The sequence below is a fragment of the Pseudonaja textilis genome, chromosome 2 (assembly GCF_049901715.1).
Source record: "Pseudonaja textilis isolate UNSWEBS1 chromosome 2, rPseTex1.2, whole genome shotgun sequence".
NCBI classification, from domain to species: domain Eukaryota; kingdom Metazoa; phylum Chordata; class Lepidosauria; order Squamata; family Elapidae; genus Pseudonaja; species Pseudonaja textilis.
In genome coordinates this window covers 20,015,406-20,042,371 of record NC_141991.1, presented here as the reverse complement: position 1 = coordinate 20,042,371, position 26,966 = coordinate 20,015,406, and the positions used below count along the sequence as shown (strand labels likewise).

The 26,966-nt window shown below is 40.9% G+C and overlaps 1 protein-coding gene and 4 non-coding genes across 6 annotated transcripts; 1 reads left to right on the top strand and 4 right to left on the bottom strand.

The window, feature by feature from the left end:
- Positions 1-4,522: 4,522 nt before the first annotated feature.
- Positions 4,523-4,604, top strand: TRNAL-AAG (transfer RNA leucine (anticodon AAG)). The gene has a single exon. It is a non-coding gene; the product is annotated as a tRNA-Leu (tRNA).
- Positions 4,605-5,048: 444 nt separating this feature from the next.
- TRNAV-AAC (transfer RNA valine (anticodon AAC)) lies at positions 5,049-5,121 on the bottom strand. The gene has a single exon. It is a non-coding gene; the product is annotated as a tRNA-Val (tRNA).
- Positions 5,122-5,603: 482 nt separating this feature from the next.
- On the bottom strand, positions 5,604-5,675 carry TRNAP-UGG (transfer RNA proline (anticodon UGG)). The gene has a single exon. It is a non-coding gene; the product is annotated as a tRNA-Pro (tRNA).
- A 542-nt stretch (positions 5,676-6,217) lies between these two features.
- TRNAT-UGU (transfer RNA threonine (anticodon UGU)) lies at positions 6,218-6,290 on the bottom strand. Its single transcript has one exon. It is a non-coding gene; the product is annotated as a tRNA-Thr (tRNA).
- Positions 6,291-7,994: 1,704 nt separating this feature from the next.
- On the bottom strand, positions 7,995-25,954 carry LOC148126793 (E3 ubiquitin-protein ligase TRIM7-like). 2 transcript variants are annotated; one of them, XM_087928609.1, is made up of 7 exons: positions 25,234-25,954; positions 19,428-19,523; positions 18,100-18,330; positions 15,443-15,465; positions 13,930-14,045; positions 11,396-11,431; positions 7,995-10,221 (listed from the first exon to the last, which is right to left on the bottom strand). In XM_087928609.1, exons 1-7 carry the CDS (start codon positions 25,774-25,776, stop codon positions 9,707-9,709), a joined length of 1,560 nt encoding a protein of 519 aa, XP_087784735.1. In that variant the 5' UTR covers positions 25,777-25,954; the 3' UTR covers positions 7,995-9,706. The 2 variants fall into 2 exon arrangements, with proteins under 2 accessions (XP_087784735.1, XP_087784736.1); XM_087928610.1 differs by having other exon boundaries at positions 11,405-11,431; positions 25,234-25,936.
- Between the last annotated feature and the right edge of the window lie 1,012 nt (positions 25,955-26,966).

Genomic DNA, 26,966 nt, shown 5'->3' with positions numbered 1-26,966 from the left:
ATTTGAATCCCACCACTGGTTCAAAGTTACAACAACACTGAAAAAAAGTGATTTATGACCGTTTTTCATGATTGTTACAGCATGCTCATGATCGTGTGATCAAAAGTTGGATACTTGGCAACTGGCATGTACGTGTGACAGTTGCACTGTCCTGGGGCCATGTGATCGCCATAGGTACTGTCCCCAGTCAGCTTCCGACAATCAAAATAAATAGGGGAAGCTAGATTCATTTTAATGACTGCATGGTTCACTTAACAGCTGCAGTGAGTCACTTAACCATTGTGCCAAAAAGGTTGTAAAATGGGGTAAAACTCATAGCACTATTGACTTGCTTAGCAATAAAAATTGTGGCTCAGTTGTGATTATAAGGAACTATTTGCAGGTGTATTTTGTGTTCCCGTTTCATTGTTTAAATATACACTATACAACTTCAGGTAGTCTTCAAATTATGACTATAATAGAGCCCCAAATTTATGTTCCTAAGTGAAACATATGTTAAGTGAGTTTTGCCTCATTTTACGACTTTCCTTGTCATTGCTATTAAGTGAATCATTGCATTTATTAAGTTAATAAGGTGGTTGTTACTGTAAGTGAATCTGGATTCACCCCATTGATTTTGCTTGCAAGAAGGTCACAAAGCTGATCACTTGGCCCCAGGACACTGCAACCATCATAAATATGTATGAACCACTTGCAAGCATCTGAATTTTGATCACGTGGCCATGGGGGATGCTGCCATGGTTGCAAGTGTGAAAAACAGTCATAAGTCACTTTTCTAAATGCAGTTGTAACTTTGAATGGTCACTAAATGCACTGTTGCAGGTCGAGGACTACCTGTACTTTATTTGAACAAGTGACCATAAAGCACAGACATCACCTCAAATTGATAAACATCTTTTTATTAGAACATTACCTCTAAAGATTACTTTATCCAAAGGACAGAATAGTATCCTACTAAAGCAACATCAGAGCTGTGTGTATTTGCAATATTCCTCTCTCAGGATCTTAACAGATAACAGATAATCAGAGTTGGAAGGGACCTTGTAGGTCATCTAGTCCAACCCTGCGCCCAAGCGGGAGACCCTACACCATTTCTGAAAAATGGCAGCGCAATCTCTTCTTGAAAGTCTCAAGTGATGGCACTCCCACAACTTCCGAGGACAAGCTGTTCCATTGGTTGATTGTTCTCACTGTCAGAAAGTTTCTCCTTATTTTCAGGTTAAATCTCTCCTTGTTCAGTTTCCATCCATTGTTCCTTGTCTGGACTTCGGGTGCTTTGGAAAATAGCTCGACCCCTTCCTCCCTGTGGCAGCCCCTCAAATATTGGAAGACCGCTATCATGTCTCCCCTGGTCCTTCTCTTTACTAGACTAGCCAAGCCCAGTTCCCGCAACCATTCTTCATATGTTTTAGTCTCCAGTCCCCTAATCATCCTGGTTGCTTGGTGACCAAATCTTGTATTCGCACATCTGAAAAAGTAAACTGTGGCCCACAAATTGATCTGGTAACTGATATTAGTTTTTTAAAAGTCGCAAGATTTTTTTGTTGCTTTTACAGCACAGGATTAACATGCTAGCTCTCCAAAAATAATTTTACTTAGGGAATTTATATCATTACAGGGCTTCCCTTGCTATAACATAAGGAAGAAGATTAGATAAGATAAGGTAAGGTAAGGTAATAGACTTCCTTGTTAAGAGATGTTGCAGTAGGCATTGCACATAGTCCTTACGTAGATTCCTGTAAAAACTACAGAAGCAAAGTTCAGTGTCACATTCCAGTGTCAAGAAAAGTCAGAACAAGGAAGGGGTACAAAGTTCAAATAAAAAATGGGAAAAGTTTACTCATCAATGCACAAACTCAGATGTAGACCCAATAGCATTTGATATAGAAATAGGCCTGATCGAGGTACTTCTTCCAAATAATGGAAGATAATGTTCAAAGCATTGAGCATCCCAAACGTTTAGCCACTCGGTTGCAGAAAAAGGAGGCCTGCTGCTTACATAATTACAAATATTTTCCTACATATAGTCCTCAGGTTACAACAATTGTGACTGGAATTTCAATCGCTAAGTGATGTGGTTGTAAAGCACGATGTCACATGACCACATCCCTTAATGATGGAAATCCTGGCAATCCCTGTTGCCATTGAGCAAATCCCACCAGTCACTAAGTGAGGAGCCATCCCAATCCAAGCCCTTCCTAGCTTGGTCCCTTCCAGCCCTTGATCTCCCCTACCTATCTATCTCTTCCCCCATTTGGCCACATTGCACGGTGGCACTACTTTGTTGGCAGTGGTGACACCAGTGGCACTGCAGCTGAAGTAGAGACCCAAGATTTCCAGAAATCTCAGCCTCTCAACTTAAATCACAACTGGATCATACCAAGTTGCATCTCTGTCATCAAGGGAAAAAAGAAGATAAAGGAGAGAAGAACGGTTCTCAAACCGCTAGTAGAAAGATTAGTCCAGGTAAATGAAAATTGAACCCAGGAGAAAAGTTTTGGTGAGCTTTAGCTCACTGAAACTCTTCAGCGAGAATAACATGGTTTTTGATGTAGCCTGAAGTCTATGTGCACAGTGGTGTCATCCGTGCTGGAATAGAGGTATTCCTTGACTTATGAATGAATGGAGCTCAAAATCTCCATTGCAAAGCAAGACGTTTGTTAAGTGAATGGTGCCTCATTTTGCCATCTTTTTGCCACACTTGTTATGTGAATCACTGCCGTTGTCAAGTGAATCATGTGGCTGTTAACTGAATCTTGCTTCCCCCATTGACTTGGCTTGTCAGAAGCTGGCTGGGAAGGTTGTATAAACGGCGATGATTACTATCACGTGATCACAGGGATATTGAAAGTGTGAAAAACGGTCCTAGGTCACTTTTTTGTGTATTTTTGAATTGTAACTTTGAACTTACAACATTGTAACTTTGAACTGTCACTAAAAAACTGGTTCTAAGTCGAGGATGACCTGTATAAGGACGCACACACACACACTGACCTTAAACACATAGGCAACTCCTGTTGTTCTTCAGTAGCTACTGAGAAGGGCTATTTTTGATCTCTGCTCCAGAGCTTTAAAAAAAAAATAGCACCCTGAAGCTTTAAAAACAAAACTGGTGCCTCCAGATCTGACCTTTCATTCTTTAAGGTAAAGGTAAAGTGTATCCGAGAAGAGCTGTTAAGAAAGCTGCTATCATTTACAAGCACACCTCTTAGGTTCAATTTTTTTGATAATGACAATGGTGAATCAGAGAGAAACCAAATGGAGTTTAAGTACTTTAACTGGGAAAAATAGTAAGTGTTGTTCTTGGCCATCGGCACATTAAGGTCTGGCAGGTCTTCTCCAGAACCTGACGCCACTCTTGTCTTGCCTTAGCGGATGTTTGACAGTGTGTTCAACCTTCAGCAAATAATCAAGAGGCTCTCAAAGGCTCTGACTTCTTGATTTCTCGCAAGTTAAATGGAGATTAGGCATCAGAGAGCAAATGCATGAAGAAGAGAATAGCAGTCCTGGCAACAGCAGAAATTACGGGTCCTCAATCCATTGGTTGCTGTGTTTTAATAACGAAATCTGTTGCAAAATACAGCTCCAGAATTACAGAACACAAACAATATATTTCCATAATACTTGAGCACTTCTTGTTTCATAAAATATGTGAAATAGCGTTTGGGTCTTTGATCATTTCAGTGGGCACAATGGTCCTGTCTGGGCATCCAATAGTTTTCAAGTCAACATGAGAATTGTGATCCAACCCATCTAGAGGTTACACTATCATTTTTTCCTCCCCGGGATTGGGAATAAATTGTAGTGACTAAAGTAGTCCCTTCTGTGCAAATCTTTTGTTTGGATTGACCTGGTAGTTGCTTGTCTTCTCTTCCTGACCCAAAGGTACTTTTTACGGAGGCAACTGGACTGACTTTCTTGCTTTTGCTTTGGAAGACGTTTCGCTTCTCATTCAAGAAGCTTCTTCAGCTCTGATAGCGGGTCCTCTCAGAGCTGAAGAAGCTTCTTGGATGAGAAGGGAAATGTCTTCCAAAGCAAAAGCAAGAAAGTCAGTCCAGTTGCCTCCTGAAAAAAGTACCTTTGCGACAACCATGACCTGGATGACTGAGAATCTATTTATTTTCATTTTATTTTTATTGATTGGACTTGTCAATTCACTTATAAGATAATAGGTATATGTATAAACATGAGTAAGAATCCAGGAAATAGGTATGAATAAATGGGGACAATAGGACAGGGACGGTAGGCATGACAGGCCTCTTAGGAATGGGGCGAGGTCAATAGTGAAAGTGAATCTCTACAGGCTTGTCTTCCTGATTTCTGCTCTTGGGAATATACCTGCTGTTTAGATGAAACTGGCCCTGAGGTTTTATTTACATGAACTGCCTGTTTGAGAAAATATACAGGCCTTTTTATCACCGTTTTTGAACTGGACTTGTCGGCTGACTTTCCTTAGAAACACATCATTTTCAGTATCAAAACAAATGGAATTTGAAAAATAAGAGCAAAGGTATCAACGTCTGGTAGCGTGGCCGAGCGGTCTAAGGCGCTGGATTAAGGCTCCAGTCTCTTCGGAGGCGTGGGTTCGAATCCCACCGCTGCCATTCAATTTTATACCACACTTTCACTTTCGCCATTCTTGGTAACATCCGGTTTGGGGCATAATGAGTGCATTTTATTGCTGTGCCTATACGGCTTCCGGATGCGAGAAACCCCTGGATCCGAGACAGGCGGATCGTAGCTTCCACCTTTCAACTCGCCCTCCTTTTGGGAGATCTGACGCGTCGAACGTAAAACCAAAGCAAAGCTTATTAGGCGGATTGTTTAAAATTCACAAACGACACACCTTGACAAAATGCACAAATGACACACATTTGGGAGTTGTCGGAATTCAAAGTTGGTTGAGGCTGCCGCTCTTTGCAGAACACCAGACATGAATTTTGGGTGGGAAATCCCATTGTCCTCAGACAAGCTAAGCATTTGCAAGGCAAGCAGTGTAAGCCAATTAATGGTTTATTTTCCATTGAAAAGAATAACAATCCAAAAAATGTTTCTGCCCGGTTTCGAACCGGGGACCTTTCGCGTGTTAGGCGAACGTGATAACCACTACACTACAGAAACTCCTTTCGTTTCCTGCTTTCCTGTACTGTCCTTATTTTATTTCTTTTGGTGGATGAACATTTTTTGTTACGTTAAAAGTAATTAACCGGGAAATCTTTAATTATTCTCAGCAAGCGAAGATTTTGATTGGCTTCGTTTGAAACCCAAGATTGCATTCTGGATGTGAGACGCGTGTATTTCAAACCCAAGTTTTTTTTTCCCCTGAGCCTTCCTCATGCGTGCAAGCAGGAAGAAGGTGCTAAAATTAACTGGATTTTGTGGAAAGAGTACATCGCCACATCGGTTTCCTTTGTTGCAAACTTTTCCTGTTCGGAGCCAGGAGCAGCTCAAAGTTTAGACTTTCCGGGTCTTCACTTTAATGTCTTTTGGCGATAGGTAAAAAGGAGAAACTGCATGGGTCACCCAGGCCGAAAAGTCCTGTTTTGGAAATTTGGAGAAATTTCTCTCTTGAGACACAACACTCCAAACAAACAAACAAAAAAGGGCTCGTCCGGGATTTGAACCCGGGACCTCTCGCACCCAAAGCGAGAATCATACCCCTAGACCAACGAGCCACCGATAAAGAAAACTTTTCCAATAGCTTACTTATTCCTCGCTGTACGGAAGCAATTTTTGTGTGTATAGTTTTGTCTTTTGCTTACTTTGTTTGCTCTGAAACTTTCTTTTGCTACTGAACCGTAATTTCCCGACTCTTAATCCTCGCTTTTGTTTTAACTCGTCTGGTTTAAACCACGCCGTGATTGACATAATTTAAAACTGAGGAAGCTGCAGAATCTATTAATCCAGGTTTTTTTCTAGAATGGAAATCTACCCTTCACCACCGATCTCCCCCCACCTGAATTGTTTTAGCATTTAACAGCAAGATTTAAATGATTCTATTTTTCAGGGCTTACCCCCCCCAAAAAAAACAAAGATTCTGGGGTGCCCATTTATCTAGGTGATGCGTTTATTATGCAAAATTGGGGTCTTGTACAAGCTTTGAAATGCTGCTGTTGTTTCAAGCAAGGACTTGACTGCAAGATTACAAGCAAACAAAAAAAGTAATTCCTCTCCAAGGCAGAAAAAGCAAACGGGGAAGAGAGTGAAAGAAAAAGAAAGGCCCCAGCGAGATTTGAACTCGCGACCCCTGGTTTACAAGACCAGTGCTCTAACCCCTGAGCTATGGAGCCCACATGATACAGGCTCTCCTCTTTCCTGTAGATAAGGCTACCGCTCCGCTTGGCTGGCGCCTCATGGCGGAAGGCCGATTGGCTCCTCCCTAAATGGGGAACCATCTTCAGAGCTTAGCCAGGGGTCCCTGTCGAGTAGCCCTACATTTTGTCCCTCCACAGCTGCAAAGGCAGCAGCTCCACACGAAGTAATCCAGAAGCACTCCTTGCCGCGCTAACGTATTTTGGAGGGGAAAAGACACTGCATGGAAACAGTGCCTCCTGCTGTCTAGAATGAGTCTTGACAACGCACAGCTCTCCAAGCAAAAAAAAAAAAAGAGAAATCCTATGGGTTTAATGCATATATTTGACACGTTTAGAGTACATTGTAGTATTCGAAAACTCATTTTTGAGCTTTCTTGTGGTCCTTTATCGTAGGAATGTACGGTATCACTTCCAAAGTCATGTGGAAAAAAATAAGGACATGAAATTGTCCTCTTAATAAATGTACATGATATACTGCTTGATTTTAGATATTGCTAATTAGAAGATGCGGTTTTTTGTAAAGCAAAGACATGAACAATGCGGTTTTTTAATCTTTGTGGAGCTCTTTCAGATTTTCCCCTTTTTTCAGGTTTGTTCTTTGTTTTTTTCCAAGAAAATATGGTGACTGTCCCAAAAAGTAAAACGTCCAAACTCTGAGAAGGCTGTAGACCCACCATAGCTGCTATTAAATCATAAAACAGGCCTCATTTGATTTTTAAAAAGACCCAAATTTTCCTAAGAAAGAGCAAATATTCCCCTCCTGATACCACTGAGCATCTTAGCTCTGGGGAGACCCCAGAAGAGAGAATGCTATACCCCTCCCCAATAAGCCTCTGAAGGAAAAGTGGAGTTCATTTAAATGCAGAAAGTTACTCTGAATTTCCAAATGGGGAGGAGCCTCACTGATAGAAAAGTCAAATAAGAGAATGTATATATCAATGGCAAAAAACAACAGTTATGGCTAATGGAGCGCTCTGCAGATTTTCAAATCAGTAATGGAATAAGGCCAGGATGGCCACTCTTGCTATTATTAGAAATACTGGCAGAAAAAAGCCAAGGTTAATAAATCACAAAATTTGTATCAAGGAATATAAGTTCAAATTGTATGTGGATGATGGTAGTATTGATGTCATATAGAATCATATGTTAAAGATAGAATATATGCACAACCAATAACCTTCCTTCCTTCCTTCCTAGCTGAGAACCTAGATACCTGCTCGTCTTTTCCTTACCCAGAAGTTGAAGAGCCCCACAATTAAATCTTACTCCTGAACAAACATACATTCCTGTCATACTCCTAATGTGGTGTGTGGAGCAGGTCCTGGGGTACAAATACTGTTCTGCTGTCCCAAGCACACCCCATTGCTGCTTTCATCCCTATGACTGTGCCTGATACCTGACGCTGAGGCCTCCTCTGACTAATGCCAGGCTTGATCCAAGAGGAGGAAAAATAGGAGCTTTTCATCATTGCCCATGATAGCAAAGGTAAAAATTTGGAAATGATACAGAATTGACTTTATGCCCAACCTGTGTGGTGATTGTTTAAAATAACACTCTTTCCTCAATTCCCTCTCCTCCCGCCACTTTGCTAACCATGGAAACATCAAGATAGGTTTCCTAAGGCCATTTTACTCCAAGGGAAAAAAACAAACGAAAAGAACACAGTACTGTCCAAGCATCTTGATAAGAACCCGTTTATTTACATGCGGACAGGTTGATTTCAGGGTTGCAGTAGTTTACCAGGAGAGCATGTTAAATCCACACCTAGATTATCAATATTGTATTTCCCAAATGTGCTTCTTCTGAGCCACACCAAAGCTTAGTCAATCCCAGGTCCCATTTCAGGATAGATTCTTGTAAAGCAAGTCCACAGCATCCCGTCCGACAGATGGTACATTCCAAGCTATTTGGGATGGGCAAGCAAAGCCCACTGAATCCCCACTGTCCACTATGGGTCTAGCTAGACAAAGAGAAGGGCTTGCTGTTCTCTGGGTGCACATATACAAGGCCCAAGGGCAGGCGTCTTCAGGCATCCATCCGCATCTTCAGGATTTATTTGCAAAAGCCTCTTCACACGAGCAATCAATTCTGTACTGCAAGGTACAGTAAGTGCAAAAAGCCCACAAGGCCACATCAAAGAGAATCTCCCCTGAATTCAAGAGCCAGCCACACATCGTTTGCATTGAGAAACCCCAAAGTCCAAGAACTAAAGCTGAAAAAAATAAACTTAAGAAAAGTAATTATTTTTTTAATAGTAAATAGAAACATTAGCTCTAATTGTGTGTGATTCTGTAGGATGAAATCTTTCTTCAACTGCCCCTGGGAACTGCACAGTATGTGGGCATCTTATATTTTGATACCCCAAGCATTCTCTTTCCTCCACTAAGATACCTTGAGAAGAAGCCAAAGAGAGAGGGAGGGAGGGAGAAAGAGAGAACACAGATTATTTTACCCTTTCCTGCAACTCTTGACCAGTTGCCTTTCCTATACCAAGGTTCAAGAACCATGTTTATGTGGGGGTTTTGATGCTTCCTGAGCTTGGTCGTTTTCTTGCAGACGTTTCTCTACCCTTGATTGTTTACAAGCAAAGTACAAGCTGTAAACAATACCCCAATCGAGGCGTTACCAAATGAGACAAACAATCGAGCAGTAAAGAATAGCCTAATCAAGGAACTACCAAGAACATTCCCACCAATCCTTGTATATAAAACAGAGAGTAAAGCCCACTCCCTTCTAGCACTGATGATGTTACCTAGTTGGATAATGAAATGTCTGCAAGAAAACATCCCCATTCAGAGAGCACTAAGGACACCACGGTTCAACCTGGAGCTACAAGTATTCTGTTAGTATTGGTGTTTGTATTAACATCAAATCAGAGACCCTGCTGGAGAGAAAGAACTGGACAAGGGAAAGCCTTCCATCCATCACTTCCCTGTTGCGAAACGTCCCCTTTGTAACTCTTTTGGAGGAAAGACATAGCAGCTAGAGGGTGGGGACAGTCCTGTATGCAATTTTGACACAATTTACCCTCTCTTTGTCATATTCCCTACAGCTATTCCAAAGGAAGGGGAAACGTTACACTTCTTCTCAACATTCAAGGTAGGTGAGATGCAATCCTACCTAACTGTGTGATAGGTTTGGGTTAGAAACAGAAGCTCAAACACCAAGGCTATTAACAGGACTCCTGCATGGCGTAGATAAATTGGTGGCATCTTCTGCAACTTTGTCCAAGATTTAGTTTTCAACCCCACTGGCATCTGAAGGTGGCCAGGTTTCTCACGTATTTTCCCCACAACCCTGGTGTCTCCCTTGGAGGTCAGCCCCATATCAAAACAAGTAGCACTTGCATCACCAGGGCTTCTTCCTGTTTCTATCGAGGCATCCTTTTCATCTCAGGAGCAAAGTTTAATATAGGTTATAGTGGAGCACACTGAGAAGAGCGGAAACATCTTCTCTGTGAAGGCGATGTTAAAGGTAAAGATGTGTTGCATGGTGTCAGCATTGTAGAAGGACACTTCCTCTCCTTCGTAGTCTAAGTAGACTCTAATTTTAATCAGCTTCTCATTCAGAAAAAGCGGGGTGCGTTGAGGAGTGGTGACTGCCCAATATTGCCCTCCATTTTGCTGTAGGGCCCAAATGCCCTCTTCGGGGCAAAATTGAGTCAGCCCTTTCCTTCGCACCGATTCCTTGGCCACTCCAAAGGCCCAGCCGTCGGCGGATCCCACCTCCACCTCCCAGTAATGCCGCCCAGACTTGAACCCTTCCTTTGCCAGGACTCGAGAGTTGGTGTCAAAGCGTTTGGGGCTGTCAGAGAGGTCTTGCTTGCGGCAACCCATCCGCACCGTCTTGAGATCCGGCGAGATGAGGAGGAGGTGGTTGGCTGTCTCCAGATCCAGAAGCAAGTCCTCTAAGTTGAAGCACATAGCGCCATGTCAACTATCACAACCACAGTAATAACAAGGAAAAGCAGCAGCAGCAAAGAGAGGGTGTGAAAATTAGAAGGTTCCTCTTTCTCTTTTGTTGAGTATTTTGCTTTGTTTTCATTTTCTTTTTTAAAAAACCCAAAAACTATGCCTAGGTAAGAGTCTGCAAGTAAAAAGAATTTCTCTCCTTGCTAAGGGAGGGGAATCATATGTCCCTTTTACGACCTGTGAACATGAGCATGGCTCAGGAATTTGGGTAGTTGAAGTTCACAGATCATAAAAGGGCCATAATGCCACACCCGTTTAGATCAAGGCAGGCCATAGTAACAGCACTGAGCAACATGTTTATTTTTCACTGAAATATCTTTGCTTACTGGGAAACCCTGAAGATTTCCATCTGAACCTTCCTGAATATTCCCATCTATTAACTGGATACGATTTGTCTTGCTTATCATACCAGCGTCAAACATTGAATTCTTTTACAGATAGTCCTCACCTTATGCCCATAAGGGAGCCCGTCCATTACGGTTGTAAGATGTGAGGGTCATAAAATAATCATCCACATGACCGACTCAATTTTACAACCTTTTTTGTGGTGGTCATTAAGCAAACACCACAGTTGTAAAGTGAACCTTTGTTTGCTTTGGGCCGGTTTTCCTGAAAACTGGAGGTAAATGCTGGTTTTCTGCAAAATCGTCACAAAACACAGTTGTATGACCACTGGACTCTGCAAATGGCTGCAAATGCAACCATGCATAACATGTGGTTATGTGAATGCAGGGCAATGGGGATGGAAGGCAGCTGTTGGAACTTTAGATCAGAGGTGAAAATACCCCTGGGGAGTTCTGTCATAACTTCAGTGACTACGTAATCAGTTATAAGTCAGGGACTACTTGTAGCAAGTAATCATTATTGAAACAGCACTTTTAAAGTCTATCTTATTTACCTTTCCATCAAGTCCAGAAGAACAACCATGAATTATTATGACTATGTTTTGTTAAATTAATGGAAAAATAACATGTGGGAGAGAAGGTTAACATTTAAACTTTGAAAAAGTGCCCTGTCATGGTAACAGAAAGCATAAACAGGAAGTCTACAATCTATGCACTCCATGCATGATTTTGGCTTTGACAATTTTGCTTGGCTTATAACATTTACCTTTCTCACCTTTCCCCAGTTCATCCCGGAGATGATCTGAAAGAAGAGAACACAGTTGTCAAGGAGTCAGATCTAAAAGGCAACAGAAAGCAGTTGTATCCAAATACCTTGAATTCAGTGTTCCTCAATCTCATACGCTCTATCTCAGAGATGGTATTCAGCAGGTTCTGACCAGTTCTGGAGAACTGGTAGCGGAAATTTTGAGTAGTTCGGAGAACTGGCAAATCCCACCTCTGACTGGAGATTTTACAGTATCCTTCTCCTGCCACGCCCACCAAGCCAGGCCCACAGAACCGGTAGTAAAAAAATTTGAATCCCACCATTGCTCTGTATATATTACTCATAAGACAAGCGTGGGCTGTTGGGGGTTCACAGGGGTTCAGGACAGTGGAGGAATTCAAAATTTTTTACTACCAGTTCTGTGGGTGTGGCTTGGTGGGCGTGGCTTGGTGGGTGTGGCAAGGGAAGGATATACTGCAAAATCCCCATTCCCTCCCCACCCCACTAACCTGCTTTCCAGCTCCGTTCTCCTGTGCAGGACAACAAAAGAAGACCAGCCAATCAGCTGGGACTCAGGAGGCAGAGCATAGATGGGGGTGGGGCCAGTCATAGGTATATTTGCTGTTCTCTGAACTACTCAAAATTTCCACTACCGGTTCTCCAGAACTGGTCAGAACCTGCTAAATGCCACCTCTGGTTCAGGAGAGCCCCTAGCTAAGATTCTGTGCAGTTTGGAGAAACCCCAAATCCCACTCCTGGCTGGCCCCACCCCTTACAGGAGTCCCCACGTGGCCTGTTTTGGATGCAGGTAAGTGCAGGGCATGTACGGAGGCTCAGGAGGGTGAAAAACGGGCCCCCCAGAAGTTCGGGAAGGCCAGAAATAGACCCGTTTCCAGCTTCCAGAGAGCCTCTGGAACCTGGGAGGCCATTTTCGCCTTCCTGGAGGCTCCAGGTGCAGGAGGCTGACTAGGCCACGCCCACCATGGCCACACACCCTAGCAACAAGACAGAGAACACTTTGCTAAAATATTTGAAGCCCACCCGTGTCATAACAACATACGAACAGCTCTGCTGATTCAGACCAAGGACCACTCTGTTATAGCATTTGGTTTCTCACAATGGCTAACCAGGGCAGAGATCTGACCCTTTCTCTGTAATATAGGTAGCCCTCAGTTTGTGACCACAATTGAGCCCAACATTTCTATTGTTGAATAAGACAGTTAAATTAATTTTGCTCCATTTTACAACCATTCTGGGCAAGGTTGTTAACTAAATCACTGCAGGTATTAAGTTAGTAACACAGTTGTTAAATAAATCTGGATTTCCTGTTGACTTTGCTTGTCAGAAGGTCGCAAAAGGTGATCACATGACCCCCCGGGACAATACAACCATCATAAGTACATGCCAGTTACCAAGAGTTTGAATTTTGATCACGTGACCATGGGGATGTCACAATGGTTGTGTGAAAAATGGCCACAAGTCATTTTTTCAGTGCCATTGTAACATCGAATAGTCACTGAATAAATGGTTGTAAGCAAGGATACCCATACTTCCTTGGTATTTCAGAATCAGAATCAACTCAAAGTTGAGTTTTCAAAACTAAAAGCCTTGATAGACCTGTCCTCTATAAATTAGCCAACTCTATTCTAAAAATAGCCATCACCATGTCTTGTGGGAATAAATTCCATAGACTGATGAGATCTCCCAACAATCTAGCCAACAGAACATCACTTTTAGGTTGGCCACCATAATATTAGGAATAAAGATCTCTGGCCCATTTCAGGACCATTTAACTACAAAAGCTTCTTCTTGAATATCATTCTCAAAAACAGACTCTACATGCTTGAGGAGAATGGTGTGTGGTAAAAATAGATAAGTGTTGTAAAACTTATTAGTAAAGGCAGACAATTGGGTGTCAAGTTAGAAGTGTAGAATATTAATACTAATTACTTTACTAATATGATTGATTTAAAATTACTTTACTAATATGATTGATTTAAAATTACTTTACTGCTAAGATTTATAAAAGGATAGCCTTACTCACTTTTATATCAGTCTTTTATATCAGACAATGTAACATAAATATAGCATGATTTTATCTTACTTGTGCCATTTTCACTCTTGCTTCTTAATTTTAATTGAAGTCATACAAACTTCCTACAAACTTCCTCCAGAAGTTCTAAATACCCCAACAGTGGGAGTTTTTAAGAAGAGATTGGATAATCATTCGTCTGAAGTGGTGTAGGGTTTCCTGCCTAAGCAGGGGGTTGGACTAGAAGACCTCCAAGATCTCTTCCATCTCTGTTATTCTATTCTATTCTATTCTATTCTATTCTATTCTATTCTACTCTACTCTACTCTACTCTACTCTATTCTATTCTAACTAGTTGTTGATTTCCTTTTTTCCAAGGACAGCTATATATGAACAATCAAGTATTGTTATTAATCATTGCCAGCATCAGAGCTTCCATGCCCCAGGTTTCTTTAGATGCTAAAATAATCAGATTTTCATGGCAAGTGTTCATTTTCTCTACCTTTGAACTTCTTAAGTACTTCCTTGAGTGACACCGTCTTCACAGAGAAGTTGGAGACATGGCCCTTCATGTCAGAGGAAACTGGAATAGGCTTCTGACATTTAACTTTGTCACTTCTAACAAATAAGAAAAAGGAAGATATCAGAACTGGGAGGTAAACTTTCCATTATAGTTCAAAACAATTGGCAAGTTTGAGGCTTCAAAAGTTATTTCTCACCTGTGCTTTGATCCAAGTGGAAATTTAATGGCAAAAAATAGAGGAAATATTTGTAATGCAATCAGGTTCTTTGGCTCTAAGTAAATTTCAGATTTTGCATTATAAAGTAGAGCTGGGATCCCCAAACTTGGCCACTTCGAGACTTGTGGATTTCAACTCCCAGAATTCTCCAGCCAGCTATGCTGGAGAATTCTGGGAGTTGAAGTCCACAAGTCTTAAAATTGCCAAGTTTGGAGACCTCTGAAGTAGAGCTTCTAGATAGATTCTTCAAGGACAAATTATTAGTCTATTTCACACTTCTGAGAAGGAAAGGTTGAAATCATCTGAATCTTTAAGCTATCCTTCCCTCAGCTTGGTATTTGTTTGATTAAGTAGCACCAACTTGAGAGTAGATTCCTAGGAATTACATGGACAGATTTTCTCCAGGATGACCTAACCTGGAGGCCTCCAGATACACCAAGAGAATTTCCAGAATTTCTTTCAACGGCACTTTTGGAAGTTCCAAAACACATCCGGATGACACTTGTTTGGGAAGGCTCGCATAAGACAACAGTGCAAATCCCTTTTTATGTTCATAGATTCATTTGACATACACATTGACAGGCATATTCCAAAAAGTGGACGGGGTCAAGGCACAACTGTATAGAACTTAACTTTATGCGAATATGTACACCCACATATTTAAATAATTTCAACAAATTACAGTTTGATGACAACTTTCATTGGGGTTTTTATTTTTATATTAGCCATGGTGTGGCAGTGGTTAGAATGCAATATTGCAGGCTAATTCTGCCCATTGCCAAAAGTTTGATCCTGACCGACTCAAGGTTGACTCAGCCTTCCATCCTTCTGAAGTCAATAAAATGAGGACCTACATTGTTAGTGAATCTGTACACTGATTAGAGTGGGTTGTAAAGCACTGTGAAGCAGTATATAAGTCTAGAGGCCATTGCTATTTATGGAGATAAGGCAAGTTGGGCAACCTTAGGCAAAGCAAAAGTTTTAAGCTCCAGCTTGAGCAAACTCAAGCTCTCTGAATACATAGAAACTACTCTTTCAATCTAGCTCCTACTAGCTGTACCGCATATATAGATGAACAAAACTTAAGACTTTCAGAGCCAAAGAGTATCTTATTTCCATACCAATACGACATCAACAGCTAGAATTGTTAACCCTGATCTAAGGAGGCTGCGCCACAGCATGTCTTTGAGACCATATTTCTCCAAACAGCTGTCACTGATTTTTTGATTTGTTCATACCCAAAGGGAAAGAGAGGGTGGAAATGCAGCTTCATACCTGGCAATAATAGCTGTCACATCCTACAAGAGAGAGAGAGAGAGGAAAAAAAGAACAGATGATTAGGGAAAGAGATGTCCTAGTCTATTGTACTACTAACTGGGGCTTCACTCATCAACTAAGAGACTTTTGATGGAGCCACCAAGAGAGGTGACCTGGCTGCAATTAACTTGAATATCATCCTTCTTTGTATTGGCCCCACAACTGTGAATTCCATCTTCATTGCAATGTAGATAGTCCTCGTTTAGTGACTACAATTGGGACTCCCAAGTCAGTCGTTAAGCAATGCAGGCACCAAGTAAAATGACAACTGTGCTTATAATCCTACATCAGTTTTCCTTTGCTTTGTACATCTGTGAAAGTCATATACCTTTTCATCAATCTTAAGTGTGAAAAGTTGCTAAACGAGGACTACCAGTATGACCTTGGCTGTCATTACTTTTAAATGTAGTCTGAAAACCATTATATAAATTATATTTTTACAAGCTGACATTTTTCTTCTTGAAGTTCTTTTAACATAATGTAGCAACAACTGTTTTTAATATTCTGATAGCTTGCCTTTATTATTATTTACGTCTAGGCCTAATTCATTTTCACTAAAAGTTTGGTTTTACTTAGTACTGTAAACTGCTGCAGGCAATTTGAAAAATAAATAAATGATAAATTTGCCTTATTTCTCCCTAGCCTTCTACATATCTTGTTGCTTCTCAGTTTGTTTACATCTCAGGAACTACAGGATTTGCTTTAAGAAAGACAAGGGGCTTAGTCATCTGATCGGGAAAAGCTTTCTACAACACTCCTGAAAAAGTAGAACCAATTCAGCTTTCTGAGTTGTCATGAAATCAGGTGGACCTTGAATCATCAAGGAAAAAGCTGCAGAATACTCAACATACTTCCCACTGCACTTTCCAGCACCATGCTTAAGTACAGTAGACTATTAATAGATACCATTCACACTTAAAGGGACCTTAACCTTAATTTCTCAAGTGCTATGGTCTTCAGAAAAGAATGTGGCAATCTTTAAATAGTCATACGAAACTCTATAGTATGGAAACATCAGGTGTAACATGAGAGTAATGCTCATGGCCAAAACCTAAGGCCAGGGAGAACTTTTTTTGCAAATTTCAAGTGGCAAAAATAGAAGGATTTATCCAGTATAAATACAAACAGCCAATGGCCTACATTTGAAAAGTTTGTTGAATTAAAGCCTCCAACCTCCAAACCATTTTTTCTATCAATTCTAAGAAATATTACAACATTTGGCCCTAGTTCATGAATAAATAAAAACCTCCATTTATTTAAATCGGTGTTTTTCAAACTTGGCAATTTTTCAGATGGGTGGAAACGCGGGCTGGGGGATTCTGGGTGTTGAAGTCCACTTATCTTAAAGTCGCCAAGGTTGAAAAACACTTATTTAAATGAATTAGGAAACACAAGCAGGTTTGTCTCTTCCTAAAACATTACACAAGTAAGCAATAATTCCAGACAGTTTCTCTTTTATGTAACATTTGATCCCTGTTTATTGAGGCATGGAAGCACATAAATGCCATTTCCTTGAGCAGTAGAATTCTATGATACACTTCTAAAATTATGTAATCTTTAGCCTGCTCAGCTGTACTACACTGCTGTTATAATTTTTGTAATATTTAAACAATTCAGGAAGAAAGCAATATGCCCCAAACATGTCCAGTTGAAAAGATTTCAGGTAACATAATAATAAATCCAACTAGTAATCTCCTTCTCTCTGACATGAGCGTTTGAAAGCTATAAGTTAGTGAAACTAAGCCCTACCAGGTTTAGCCACAGTATATCTACCCAGTCACTAAATTGCTGCATTTTCTTCTGGTGTATTGAGTAAGCCATAGCTAAGTTTTCTCAACACCCAGTGATGTGCGCTAATGGAGGAAAAACCTGATGTTACACAACATTTCTATATTTACGGATAACAGATAATCTGTATCAATTGGAAGGGACCTTGTAGGTCATCTAGTCCAACCCCCCACCCAAGCATCAGACCCTACACCATTTCTGACAAATGGCAGTCCAATCTCTTCTTGAAAGTCTCAAGTGATGGTGCTCCCAAAACTTCCAAGGGCAAGCTGTTCCGTTGGTTAATTGTTCTCACTGTCAGAAAGTTTCTCCTTATTTCCAGGTTGAATTTCTCCTTGTTCAGTTTCTATCCATTATTCCTTGTTTGGCCTACAGGTGCGTTAGAAAATAGCTTGACCCCTTCGTCCCTGTGGCAGCCCCTCAAATATTGGAAGACCTCTATCATGTCTCCCCTGGTCCTTCTCTTTACTAAACTAGCCAAGCCCAGGTCCTGCAACCGTTCATTGTATGTTTTAGCCTCCAGTCCCCTAATCATCCTGGTTGCTCTTCTCTGTACTTTTTCTAGAGTCTCAACATCTTTTTTATAATGTGGTGAACAAAACTGGATGCAGTACTCTAGGTCTGGTCTTACTAAGGCTTTATAGAGTGGTATTAGGACCTCACTTGATCTTGATTGTATCCCTCTGTTAATGCAACTTAGGATTGCATTAGCTTTTTTGGCTGCTGCACACTGCTGGCTCATATTTAGCTGGTTGTCCACTAAGACTCCAAGTTCCCTCTCACAGTTACTGCTATTGAGCCTATATTTGTCTGTTGTTAAGTCTTACCTTGAGGAAATCAAGCAATGGTTCTTGGTTTTTGTCCTCCAGATCAGCAATGAATTTGTTGAGGAGGGAAATTTCCTTGGACAGCTCTGTGATGTTTTCATTCTGTCTTTTCACAATGCCCTTCTCCATCTTGTCCAGCTGTCCAAGGAGAACCTGTTCTTGATCATGGAGAAACTGGCGTAGCCCTTCAAATTCAGAGAGAACTTTCTGTCTCTCGGTTTCTATGGTTTTCTTTTTAAAAAGTGAAAGAAAAAAGACAAGGGAGCAGAAGACAATTATCCTAGAAGAATTATCACTGGAATAGACTTCACCAGTTTAATCATCCACCATGCTTTGCTAACTCCCAATACAGCTGAAGAGCACCAGTTTCAGAGAGACTGGCCTAAAACTAGAAGGTAATCCTCGACTTACAACCACAATTGAGCTCAAAATTTCTCTTGCTAAGTGAGACATTTGTTAAGTGAGTTTTGCCTCATTTTTTTCCACAGTTGTGAATCCCTGCAATTGTTAAGTTCGTAACATCGTTGATAAGCAAATCTGGCTTTCCCATTGACTTTGCCGGTCAGAAGTTCGCATAAGTTGATCATATGACCCTGGGACATTGCAAGCGTCATAAATAAATTAAGACATAAATAAATATGTCTTAATTTTGATCACATGACCATGGGAAGCTGCAATGGTTATAAGTGTGAAAAACGGTTATAAACCCCTCTTTCAGTGCTGTTGTAACTTCAAACAGTCTCTAAATGAACTGTTGTAAGCCAAGGACTACCTGTATTTTCTCACTGATGCTAGATTGTCAATCATCATTTGGAAGACTATCTACAGTACAGTATGTGAATGCCCTATAGGTAGAAAAGCAAGATATACATTGAATTCTATAAATGTTTCTCAAAGAAATCTCTAGTGTGGGCCTGAGAAGAACCTCTCCTACAGGATGTTGATATATTATTCTAATTCTATTCTGCTTTTCAAAGAACTACTAGGAGAAGATAAAGTGACATGTTTTATTATTCCACCTCATTATATGGAAATAGAGACACAGTGCTTCTGAACACAGAAGTCTCACTCCTGGTTTGTGGTTGTGATATTAATAAACTAAAAAGAGTTTAGCCCTTCAAATTCAGAGAGGACCTTTTGTCTTTCAGTTTCTATGGTTTTCTTTTTAAAAAGCCTAAGATGACTGAGAATATCCATAGACATTAACAAACAAAATCCTTTACTAAGATTTTCTTCAAAAATCTTATTGAGTCACATATCTGCATTCTGTATCTGACTGAATAATGCTGAACAAGCTTGCCAATTTCTGAGTAACAATAAGTACCTACCAGCAATTCTTGGCTCTTCTTGTCATCCTGAGTTTTGAATTCCAGGAGTTCCTGTCTCTCTTTCTTCAAGAAATCCAAGCGAGTCTGTATTTGTTCCTAAGGTCCAAAGTATACAGTTATGTTTTAAAGAATGCTTTCACAATTTTGAGGCAATCAAGATTTGAGAAGATTCCACGCATTCACAGGAAAAATTATGAGTCTGTGAAGAATGTTATGAAGCCCCTAGCTATAATGATTTATGCCCTTACACCAACTATTAAATGGCAAATTCTGGCATACTCTTATTATTGTGTAACACTTTACTACTATTTCAGTGTATTGTGATAAGCTGCTATGAGAGGAAGGAAGGAAGACATTGCCACAGTCTTTGCTGTATTGAAATATAATTATAATTTTTATAGAAATATATTCTAAATAACTTGCAGTGAAACAGTTCACAGGGCTATGAAGTCAAAACTTCTTGGAGATTTTAATACAGGGGTTCCAGAGGTGGTATTCAGCAGGTTCTGTCCAGTTCTAGAGAACTGGTAGCAGAAAGTTTGAGTAGTTTGGAGAACCGGCAAATACCACCTCTGACTGGAGATTTTATAGTATCCTTCCCCTGCCACACCCACCAAGCCATGCCCACAGAACCGGTAATAAAAATATTTGAATCCCACTACTGAGGGGTTCCCACCCCTGGGCCACAGGCCTCTTCCGGGGTTCTGGAGAACCGGTAGCAGAAAGTTTGAGTAGTTTGGAGAACCGGCAAATACCACCTCTGACTGGAGATTTTATAGTATCCTTCCCCTGCCACACCCACCAAGCCATGCCCACAGAACCGGTAATAAAAATATTTGAATCCCACTACTGAGGGGTTCCCACCCCTGGGCCACAGGCCTCTTCCGGGACATGGGCCTTTCAGAACTGGGCCACATGAGCATGGCTGGCGCACAGGACCACGTGTAGCTTGACTTGCACAAGTGGCAGGCCAGCATGCATGTATGTGCGCGTGCTGCTCAACTTGCACAAGAGGTGGGCTAGTGGGCGCAAGTGCTCACCAGCCCAAACCCTGGGCCACGGCCCACTTCCGGGCCATGGCCCATTTGGAACTGGGCCACACGAGTGGCTGGATGGCATACGGGGCATCTGTGCAGCTTAACTTGTGCAAATGGCAGGTTGGCGTGCATGTATGTGCGCATGCAGCTCAACGTCTGCAAGCAATCGGCCGGCGGGCGCACATGCTTGCCAGCCCAGCATTTGCATGAGTCACTTCCCCTCTCCCCTCCCCCTGCCGGACCACCAAGTCATAAAATTTGGGGCCCACTGTTGTAATATATAGATAGAGCTACTATTTTCCCTACAGAAGGGTTCAGGTGCAATCTTTGTCATTTCCAAAGAAAATATGTGTGCAGGGAACTCACAAGAGCCGCATCAACAGTGTAACAAACAGGTTTGTCCAAGATGGACCTGTAGTCTGACTTGGCATAAGGCAGTTGCACACAAACATCGGTAGAGTTGACTTGCTATTGGACTCTTCCATGAGAAAGAGTTGAACTGGGATTGGATCTGGACATCAAAAATAATGTAGGTTCTGTGTGCTTAAATAAATTCCTCGTGAAATTTCTGGATCACACAAACTTCAAAATCTAGTCTGTTACATCACAACCCCCATCATACCGAGTCCCACTCAACGGAAAGTACGGTTTTAATAGCTTGGTGATCTGGAAGGCACTGAAGTGGGGAAGGCTGATTTAAAGTGTAATCCTGCCTTAAATCACTAATCTTCTCCATGCTATAGAGACCAAGGTTGGATATCTGTACATGGAGACAAATGTAGACCTTTGAACCTCGCCTTCTAAGATGGCTGCCTTAAAGTAAAAATAAAAACAGGAGGAGATCACTTACTTTTCTGATTCAACTGGTGCTTTCTCCCTAGGGGGAGGAGTGGGGATTCTCTGTGCATTGAAATGGAAGAAGAGAGCAGGTCGATAAGTTCACTCCCAGAGGACTAACTATTCCTGAAAAGTTGATGTAAATAACCAGCTGCAAGAGTCTCTGAGTGAAAAGATCCTCCCCCTTGGCAGATCCCAGGGAGGCTCTTAGAAACAAACCAAGGACTCCACACACACATAGGGATAGATAGGCTTTAAATGAGAAACAGTTTAGCTGCCCAAATTATGGAAACCATCTCTTTCTTCTCTTTTTTTTAAAATATTTTTTTATTTTATTTAAAATACATACATTCATTTCATCTTTCATTTAACGGTATGTCGTCTAGTTACAAATGTCTTGTGCCGTAACAATTGCATTTTACAACCATATTCATTATTTTAATATTAATTCTCTATTCTTGTCACATTCTTATCATATGAGTATATAAATTATTTCTATCACTATAACACTTCTCTTCTTTATGGATTCAATTCTATTAATGTATTTTCTGTATTTCAAGCGTCTAATAATTATTTCTAGCTTTCATATTTTTCTCTAGCCATTGATAAAATAATTCCCATATCTGATCATATTCAGTTTGTTCCTTCTCTTTAATTGCAAGTATTAATCTGTTAATTTCTGCCCATTCTAGTATTTTCCTTATTACATTCTCTTCTGTCAGAATCTTTTCATTTTTCCAATTTTGTGTAAATACAATTCTAACTGCAATTACTACATGGATAATTAAATATATCTTATCTTTACTGTACGTTTCTCTTCTCAATAAATCTTTCTAAAGAGACTTTCTACAAACTACAGGTAGTCCTCGACTTACAACAGTTCATTTAATGACCGTTCAAAGTTCCAACAGCACTGAAAAAAAAGTGACATGACTGTTTTTCACATTTACAACCATGGCAGCATCCTCATGATCATGTGATCAAAATTAAGATGCTTGGCAATAACTATGAGAATAATAGTTATAATTATGGTGTACAATATTATATGTATTCAATAGAGATTATATTGTATAATTTTGAGAACAATGGTTATAAGCAAGGTGTATATATTATTCAAAAGAGACTTGATATAGACAGTACACTGTCGTTGCAGAAATGGAAATGTGATATATAATAAAGGAAAATGTATAATAAAAAATAATATATATAAAAAAATTAAGACCGCTTGGCAACTGGCATGTACTTATGACAGTTGCGGTGTCCCAGGGTCAAATGATCCCCTTTTGTGACTTTCTGACAAGCCAAGTCAATGGGGAAGCCAGATTCATTTAACAACTGTGTTACTAACTTAACAACTGCAGTCATTCACTTAACAACTGTGGCAAGAACGGTCATAAAATAGGGCAAAAACTCACTTTAACTGCTGTCTCATTTAGCAAAAGAAATTTTGGGCTCAGTTGTGGTCGGTCCTAAGTCCAGGACTATCTGTACATTTCTTCATTTGTAAGAAAAAGGAAGATTGCAGAAGGTAATAGGAAGGTCCTCAAGCTTACATAGGAAATTGGCTTCTCAAATCTTCCCAGAGTGCCTCAGCTCACCTGCTCTTGTCACCTCATCAGCTGCAGTTTCTATTTTTGTCTGGAAATTTGCACTAGGGCCACAAAGATCAAGCTTGGCTCTTGCTCTCCAGAGAATCAGTGTCAGTCTGAGATCTTGTGTCCACTTTGGGAAGGTTTCCTTCCAGAAATAGAACAGGAATTCAGGTCTTGGTTTAACCATTCCTTGCCTGGCATGGATTATCTCAGGTTTGCAATCAGCCCTATTTTGTTAATCCAAAGTCATTTACTCCAAAAGGAATTTAGGATTCATCAGTAGGCAGCTTTAGAAGTTTATATATTAAAATTGCAGGGTTCATCTTTTGTTACTAACTTACTTTCTCTATCCTACTTAAAATGTATTGCTTTCAATAATTATTAAAGAACTGGGGGAATGGGGGAGGCAGAACCATGGCACAGCTTAATTTATCTTGGTGACATAAAGTCTTCACCTTCCTTCCTGCCTTCCTGCTAAATTGTGATTATAGTCATTGGATCAAAACAGGATTTTTTTCTGACTTGAACTCTTGCAAGCTAATTTCAGTGTTTTGAGATGATTTTAGTAATCCTACTAAATGCAGTGAGGAAAGAGTATATTGGGAGACTATAAAAGGTAATCATTGCTACTGTAATGAGGAACTTTGTGGTATGTTCATGATAAACAAATGTTCTACTGTGCAAGATTTCATGGACCACAGTCCAATGGAATAATATATGTGTGAAATTTTAGGACTGTACAAGAGTCTACCCTGGTTTTAACGCAAGCGAATAAAAGGGTTATCTCTCTAAGAGAAAACATTTACAAAATGTTGTTTTTGTTATTATTTTGTTTACCACTGGAGAACACAAAAGGTGGAAATGGAAAACTGTGGAAAATAAAAAATGGAAAACTGGGTTTGGTCTTGGATCGTAATTTAATTTTGAACAGAAAACTTATATAATCTAATTTGTGCTTTAAGGTGCAATCAGCTCCTCTCTTTGTTCCCTATCTAAAAAGGATCGAGGAAAAGTCCTGCCCATTTGATATGTGGGATACCAAAGTACCTAAATCTGCTGCTCCCCCTGAAAATCACAAAATCCAGGTCATGGTGTCTAGGAAGTGCCCCTGTCCACACCAGCCTGCAGAACTTCTGCTTGACCCAGCTGGCTGACTAGCAGCTCAGCTCTTCTGATCCCTCAGGGGTTTGGGTGGGTTTTGCTGACCTCTTCCCTCCATCCTCTTGCAACTTTTAACCCTATAAAGGGAAATATACGAGTGGGAACCAGCCACAGGCCTGCATCTTGTGAGGTTCAGTTGTTGTAAGTGAATGGTCCAAAGGCTACTGTTTTGCCCAATGCTAAAAACTAAAACAATTTCATTATTTTTCAATAGATATGATTCAGCCTGGCTTAATTTGGAACGAAACATGGGGGCAACTATGGAATTTAATTCCAGGTGGGAATTGTATTGTATAACTCCCACCCACCCACCGAGGTCTCATGTATAGTTTTTTACACGGGATCCAAGTGAACCTCTTTCGTTTGAAATCTTCTTCAGTTTTCTCATCACAGGAGTACAGTGGTTGGACTTTTGGAAAGGAAACCCCAAGACAATGATCTAAATTCCAACTGCAATGATTTAAATCCCAACTGCAACCACAGTGACTTTTCCAGCCATTATTGTATTTCAGGTCACCATTCTGGGTTGCTGCTTTGAGATGAAATCCCCATGTATCCTTCCTTAAGCTTTTAGGGGCAAGGGGGGATATTAATGGAAGAAATCAAAAGAATCACAGAAAGGTTAGCAATGATTTTTTTATAGGTAACATTTTGGAGTTTTGTGCATACCATTTTTTTTTCTCAAAATTGCTTCCCTTCTACTGGATTTTTTTTTTCTGGAAAAGTTAAGGAACATAGAAAGACAGGTGAGTTTGCACAACATAGACTAAAATAGGACTTTCTGGTTCAGCAGATGCCAGAAACTAGCTATTGGCTTGGCTGCATGTTGGATGAAAACAGGCCATCCACCCCATTAAACCAGGACATGTACTGGGAATATAGCAAGCTTGAGGTTTATTTAGCATGTTGTCTAAACCTAGCTGCTGAGTCAGCTTTCAGAATACTATCTCAGGCATTCAACAGCTCCTCAAGGTATAGAGGTGGGCTTTCCTCAAGCCCTTCTTGGAGATCCCCGAAACTGAACGAGGACCTTCTCGATGGAAGCTCATGCCTAGCTTAGCCCCTTGGTAGATTTCAGCAAAGAACAGGTACAATGTGGAAAGGCTTTCGAGACAGGTAGACCCGAGACGTTTGTAAACCTGAGAAGAATATTTGTGCAACAGACAGGTAGGTGCATACCTTGTATTCCTGGGCTGCCTCTTCTACAGGCACCACCGCATGAGGTCGGTGGTCCCGGGACCGGTCACACACCACGCAAATGGTCTTCTGGTCGTCTTTGCAGTAAAGCTTCAGGGCCTCCTTGTGCTTCTCGCAGATCCTGTCGTCCTCAAGGCCTCTCCCACCATGCAGGATGAACTGGCTGATGATCTCAGACATGTTGGCCAGCTGTCGGTTGGGCCTGAAGCTTTTCTCCTTGAACACTTCCCTGCACTGAGGGCAAGGGAAGTCCACCTCCAGGCTCTTCCAGCTCTTGGTGATACAAGCCCGGCAGAAATTGTGCCCACATTGGATGGACACGGGGTCTTTGAAATATTCCAGGCAAACTGAGCAAGTGGCTTCATCTTGCAGGTTTCCCGGGAGAAGGACGGCAGCCATGGCTCCACCTTCTCCTTCTTCTTCTTCTCTTCCTGCTTTCACTGCAGCATAGAGAGCACGAATGCTAGACACAAAACCCAGGGCAGGGTTTTCTGTGCCAGAAGCCAGCTGATGTTGCAAGGTCATCCCTGAAGCTTCTGGTTTCTTACTTGGCTATGAGTCAGCTCCTGGACAAGCTGGGAAATGCTAAGAGATCTTCAAAGTTTGGAAGAGAAGGAAAACTAGAGCAGGAGGTTTAATTAGGTTTGGAGAGACAGAAGGCACGTTTCCAGGCTCCTCGTGACTCATATTGTTTTTCAGTCCTGTCTAGGATGAGAGCAGAGGTTAATTTTTAACAGTGCTGAGAAGTTTCAGCTCACCGCACAGCAAAGCCAATCCCTCTGACCTGGAAATTGACCCTGCTAATCCACTTGAATAATAAACTTTGTTTTAAATAACCAGCAATTAGGGGACTCCAGAAAATTCACGATATCCATCAAACTTAATCTGATTTTTGCACTGATTTTAAATGACGTTTTAAGATAATTGCAATACAAGTATGAGCAAAGCAGATGGAAACATTCTGAACATAGATGTTCTCATTCATGCAACAATGTTCATTGTCCCCTATTAATTCATTGCTACAATAATGTTCCAAAACATTCTGGAAAACATTCTGCACATCCTCAGATGCACCGGTTTCTAATTCTTTAAATTCAAGAACTGGATTTAACAATTGTGTAATCTGGAAGTATGACAATTAGTAGAAAATTAGTTAAATTCTGACACACTGACTCAACCGCTTAATCCAGTGTTTCTCAACCTCAGCTGTTTTAAAATATGGGGATTTCAATTCCCAGAATTCCCCAGGCAGCACAGGCTCAGATTTCCTTCGTAACAACAGTGCTCACGCTTCGTGTTCATCTTTTGCATGTATTTTAACTGTGTTTGCCAATAAAATTGCGTTCACGAATGATATCACAATTTTTCTAATTGTAAACATTTAAAACTTACTGTGACCAAATCCTTGTGCTTCCTGTGAAAACTTTAGAACCAAGTGCCCTTTGTTATAAAGCAATTAAAGAGATTTTCCAGCTTATGTGCCTGATTGGTTTTACATGTCAGGCATAAATGAAAACACTGTCTCCTGGGACAACATTTCTTTTGAACCAACAAGTACGTTTTTTCTTCTCTTGCTGAGTGGTGCCCTTTCCCTCCTGCCCTTTCCCCCCAATTACATGGAATGACAGGGGAAATAGTTTGATGTAGTGGTTAAGGCACCAGGGAGAAACTGGGAGATGTAGGCACACAGCCAGCTGCATAGCCTTGGGCCAGTC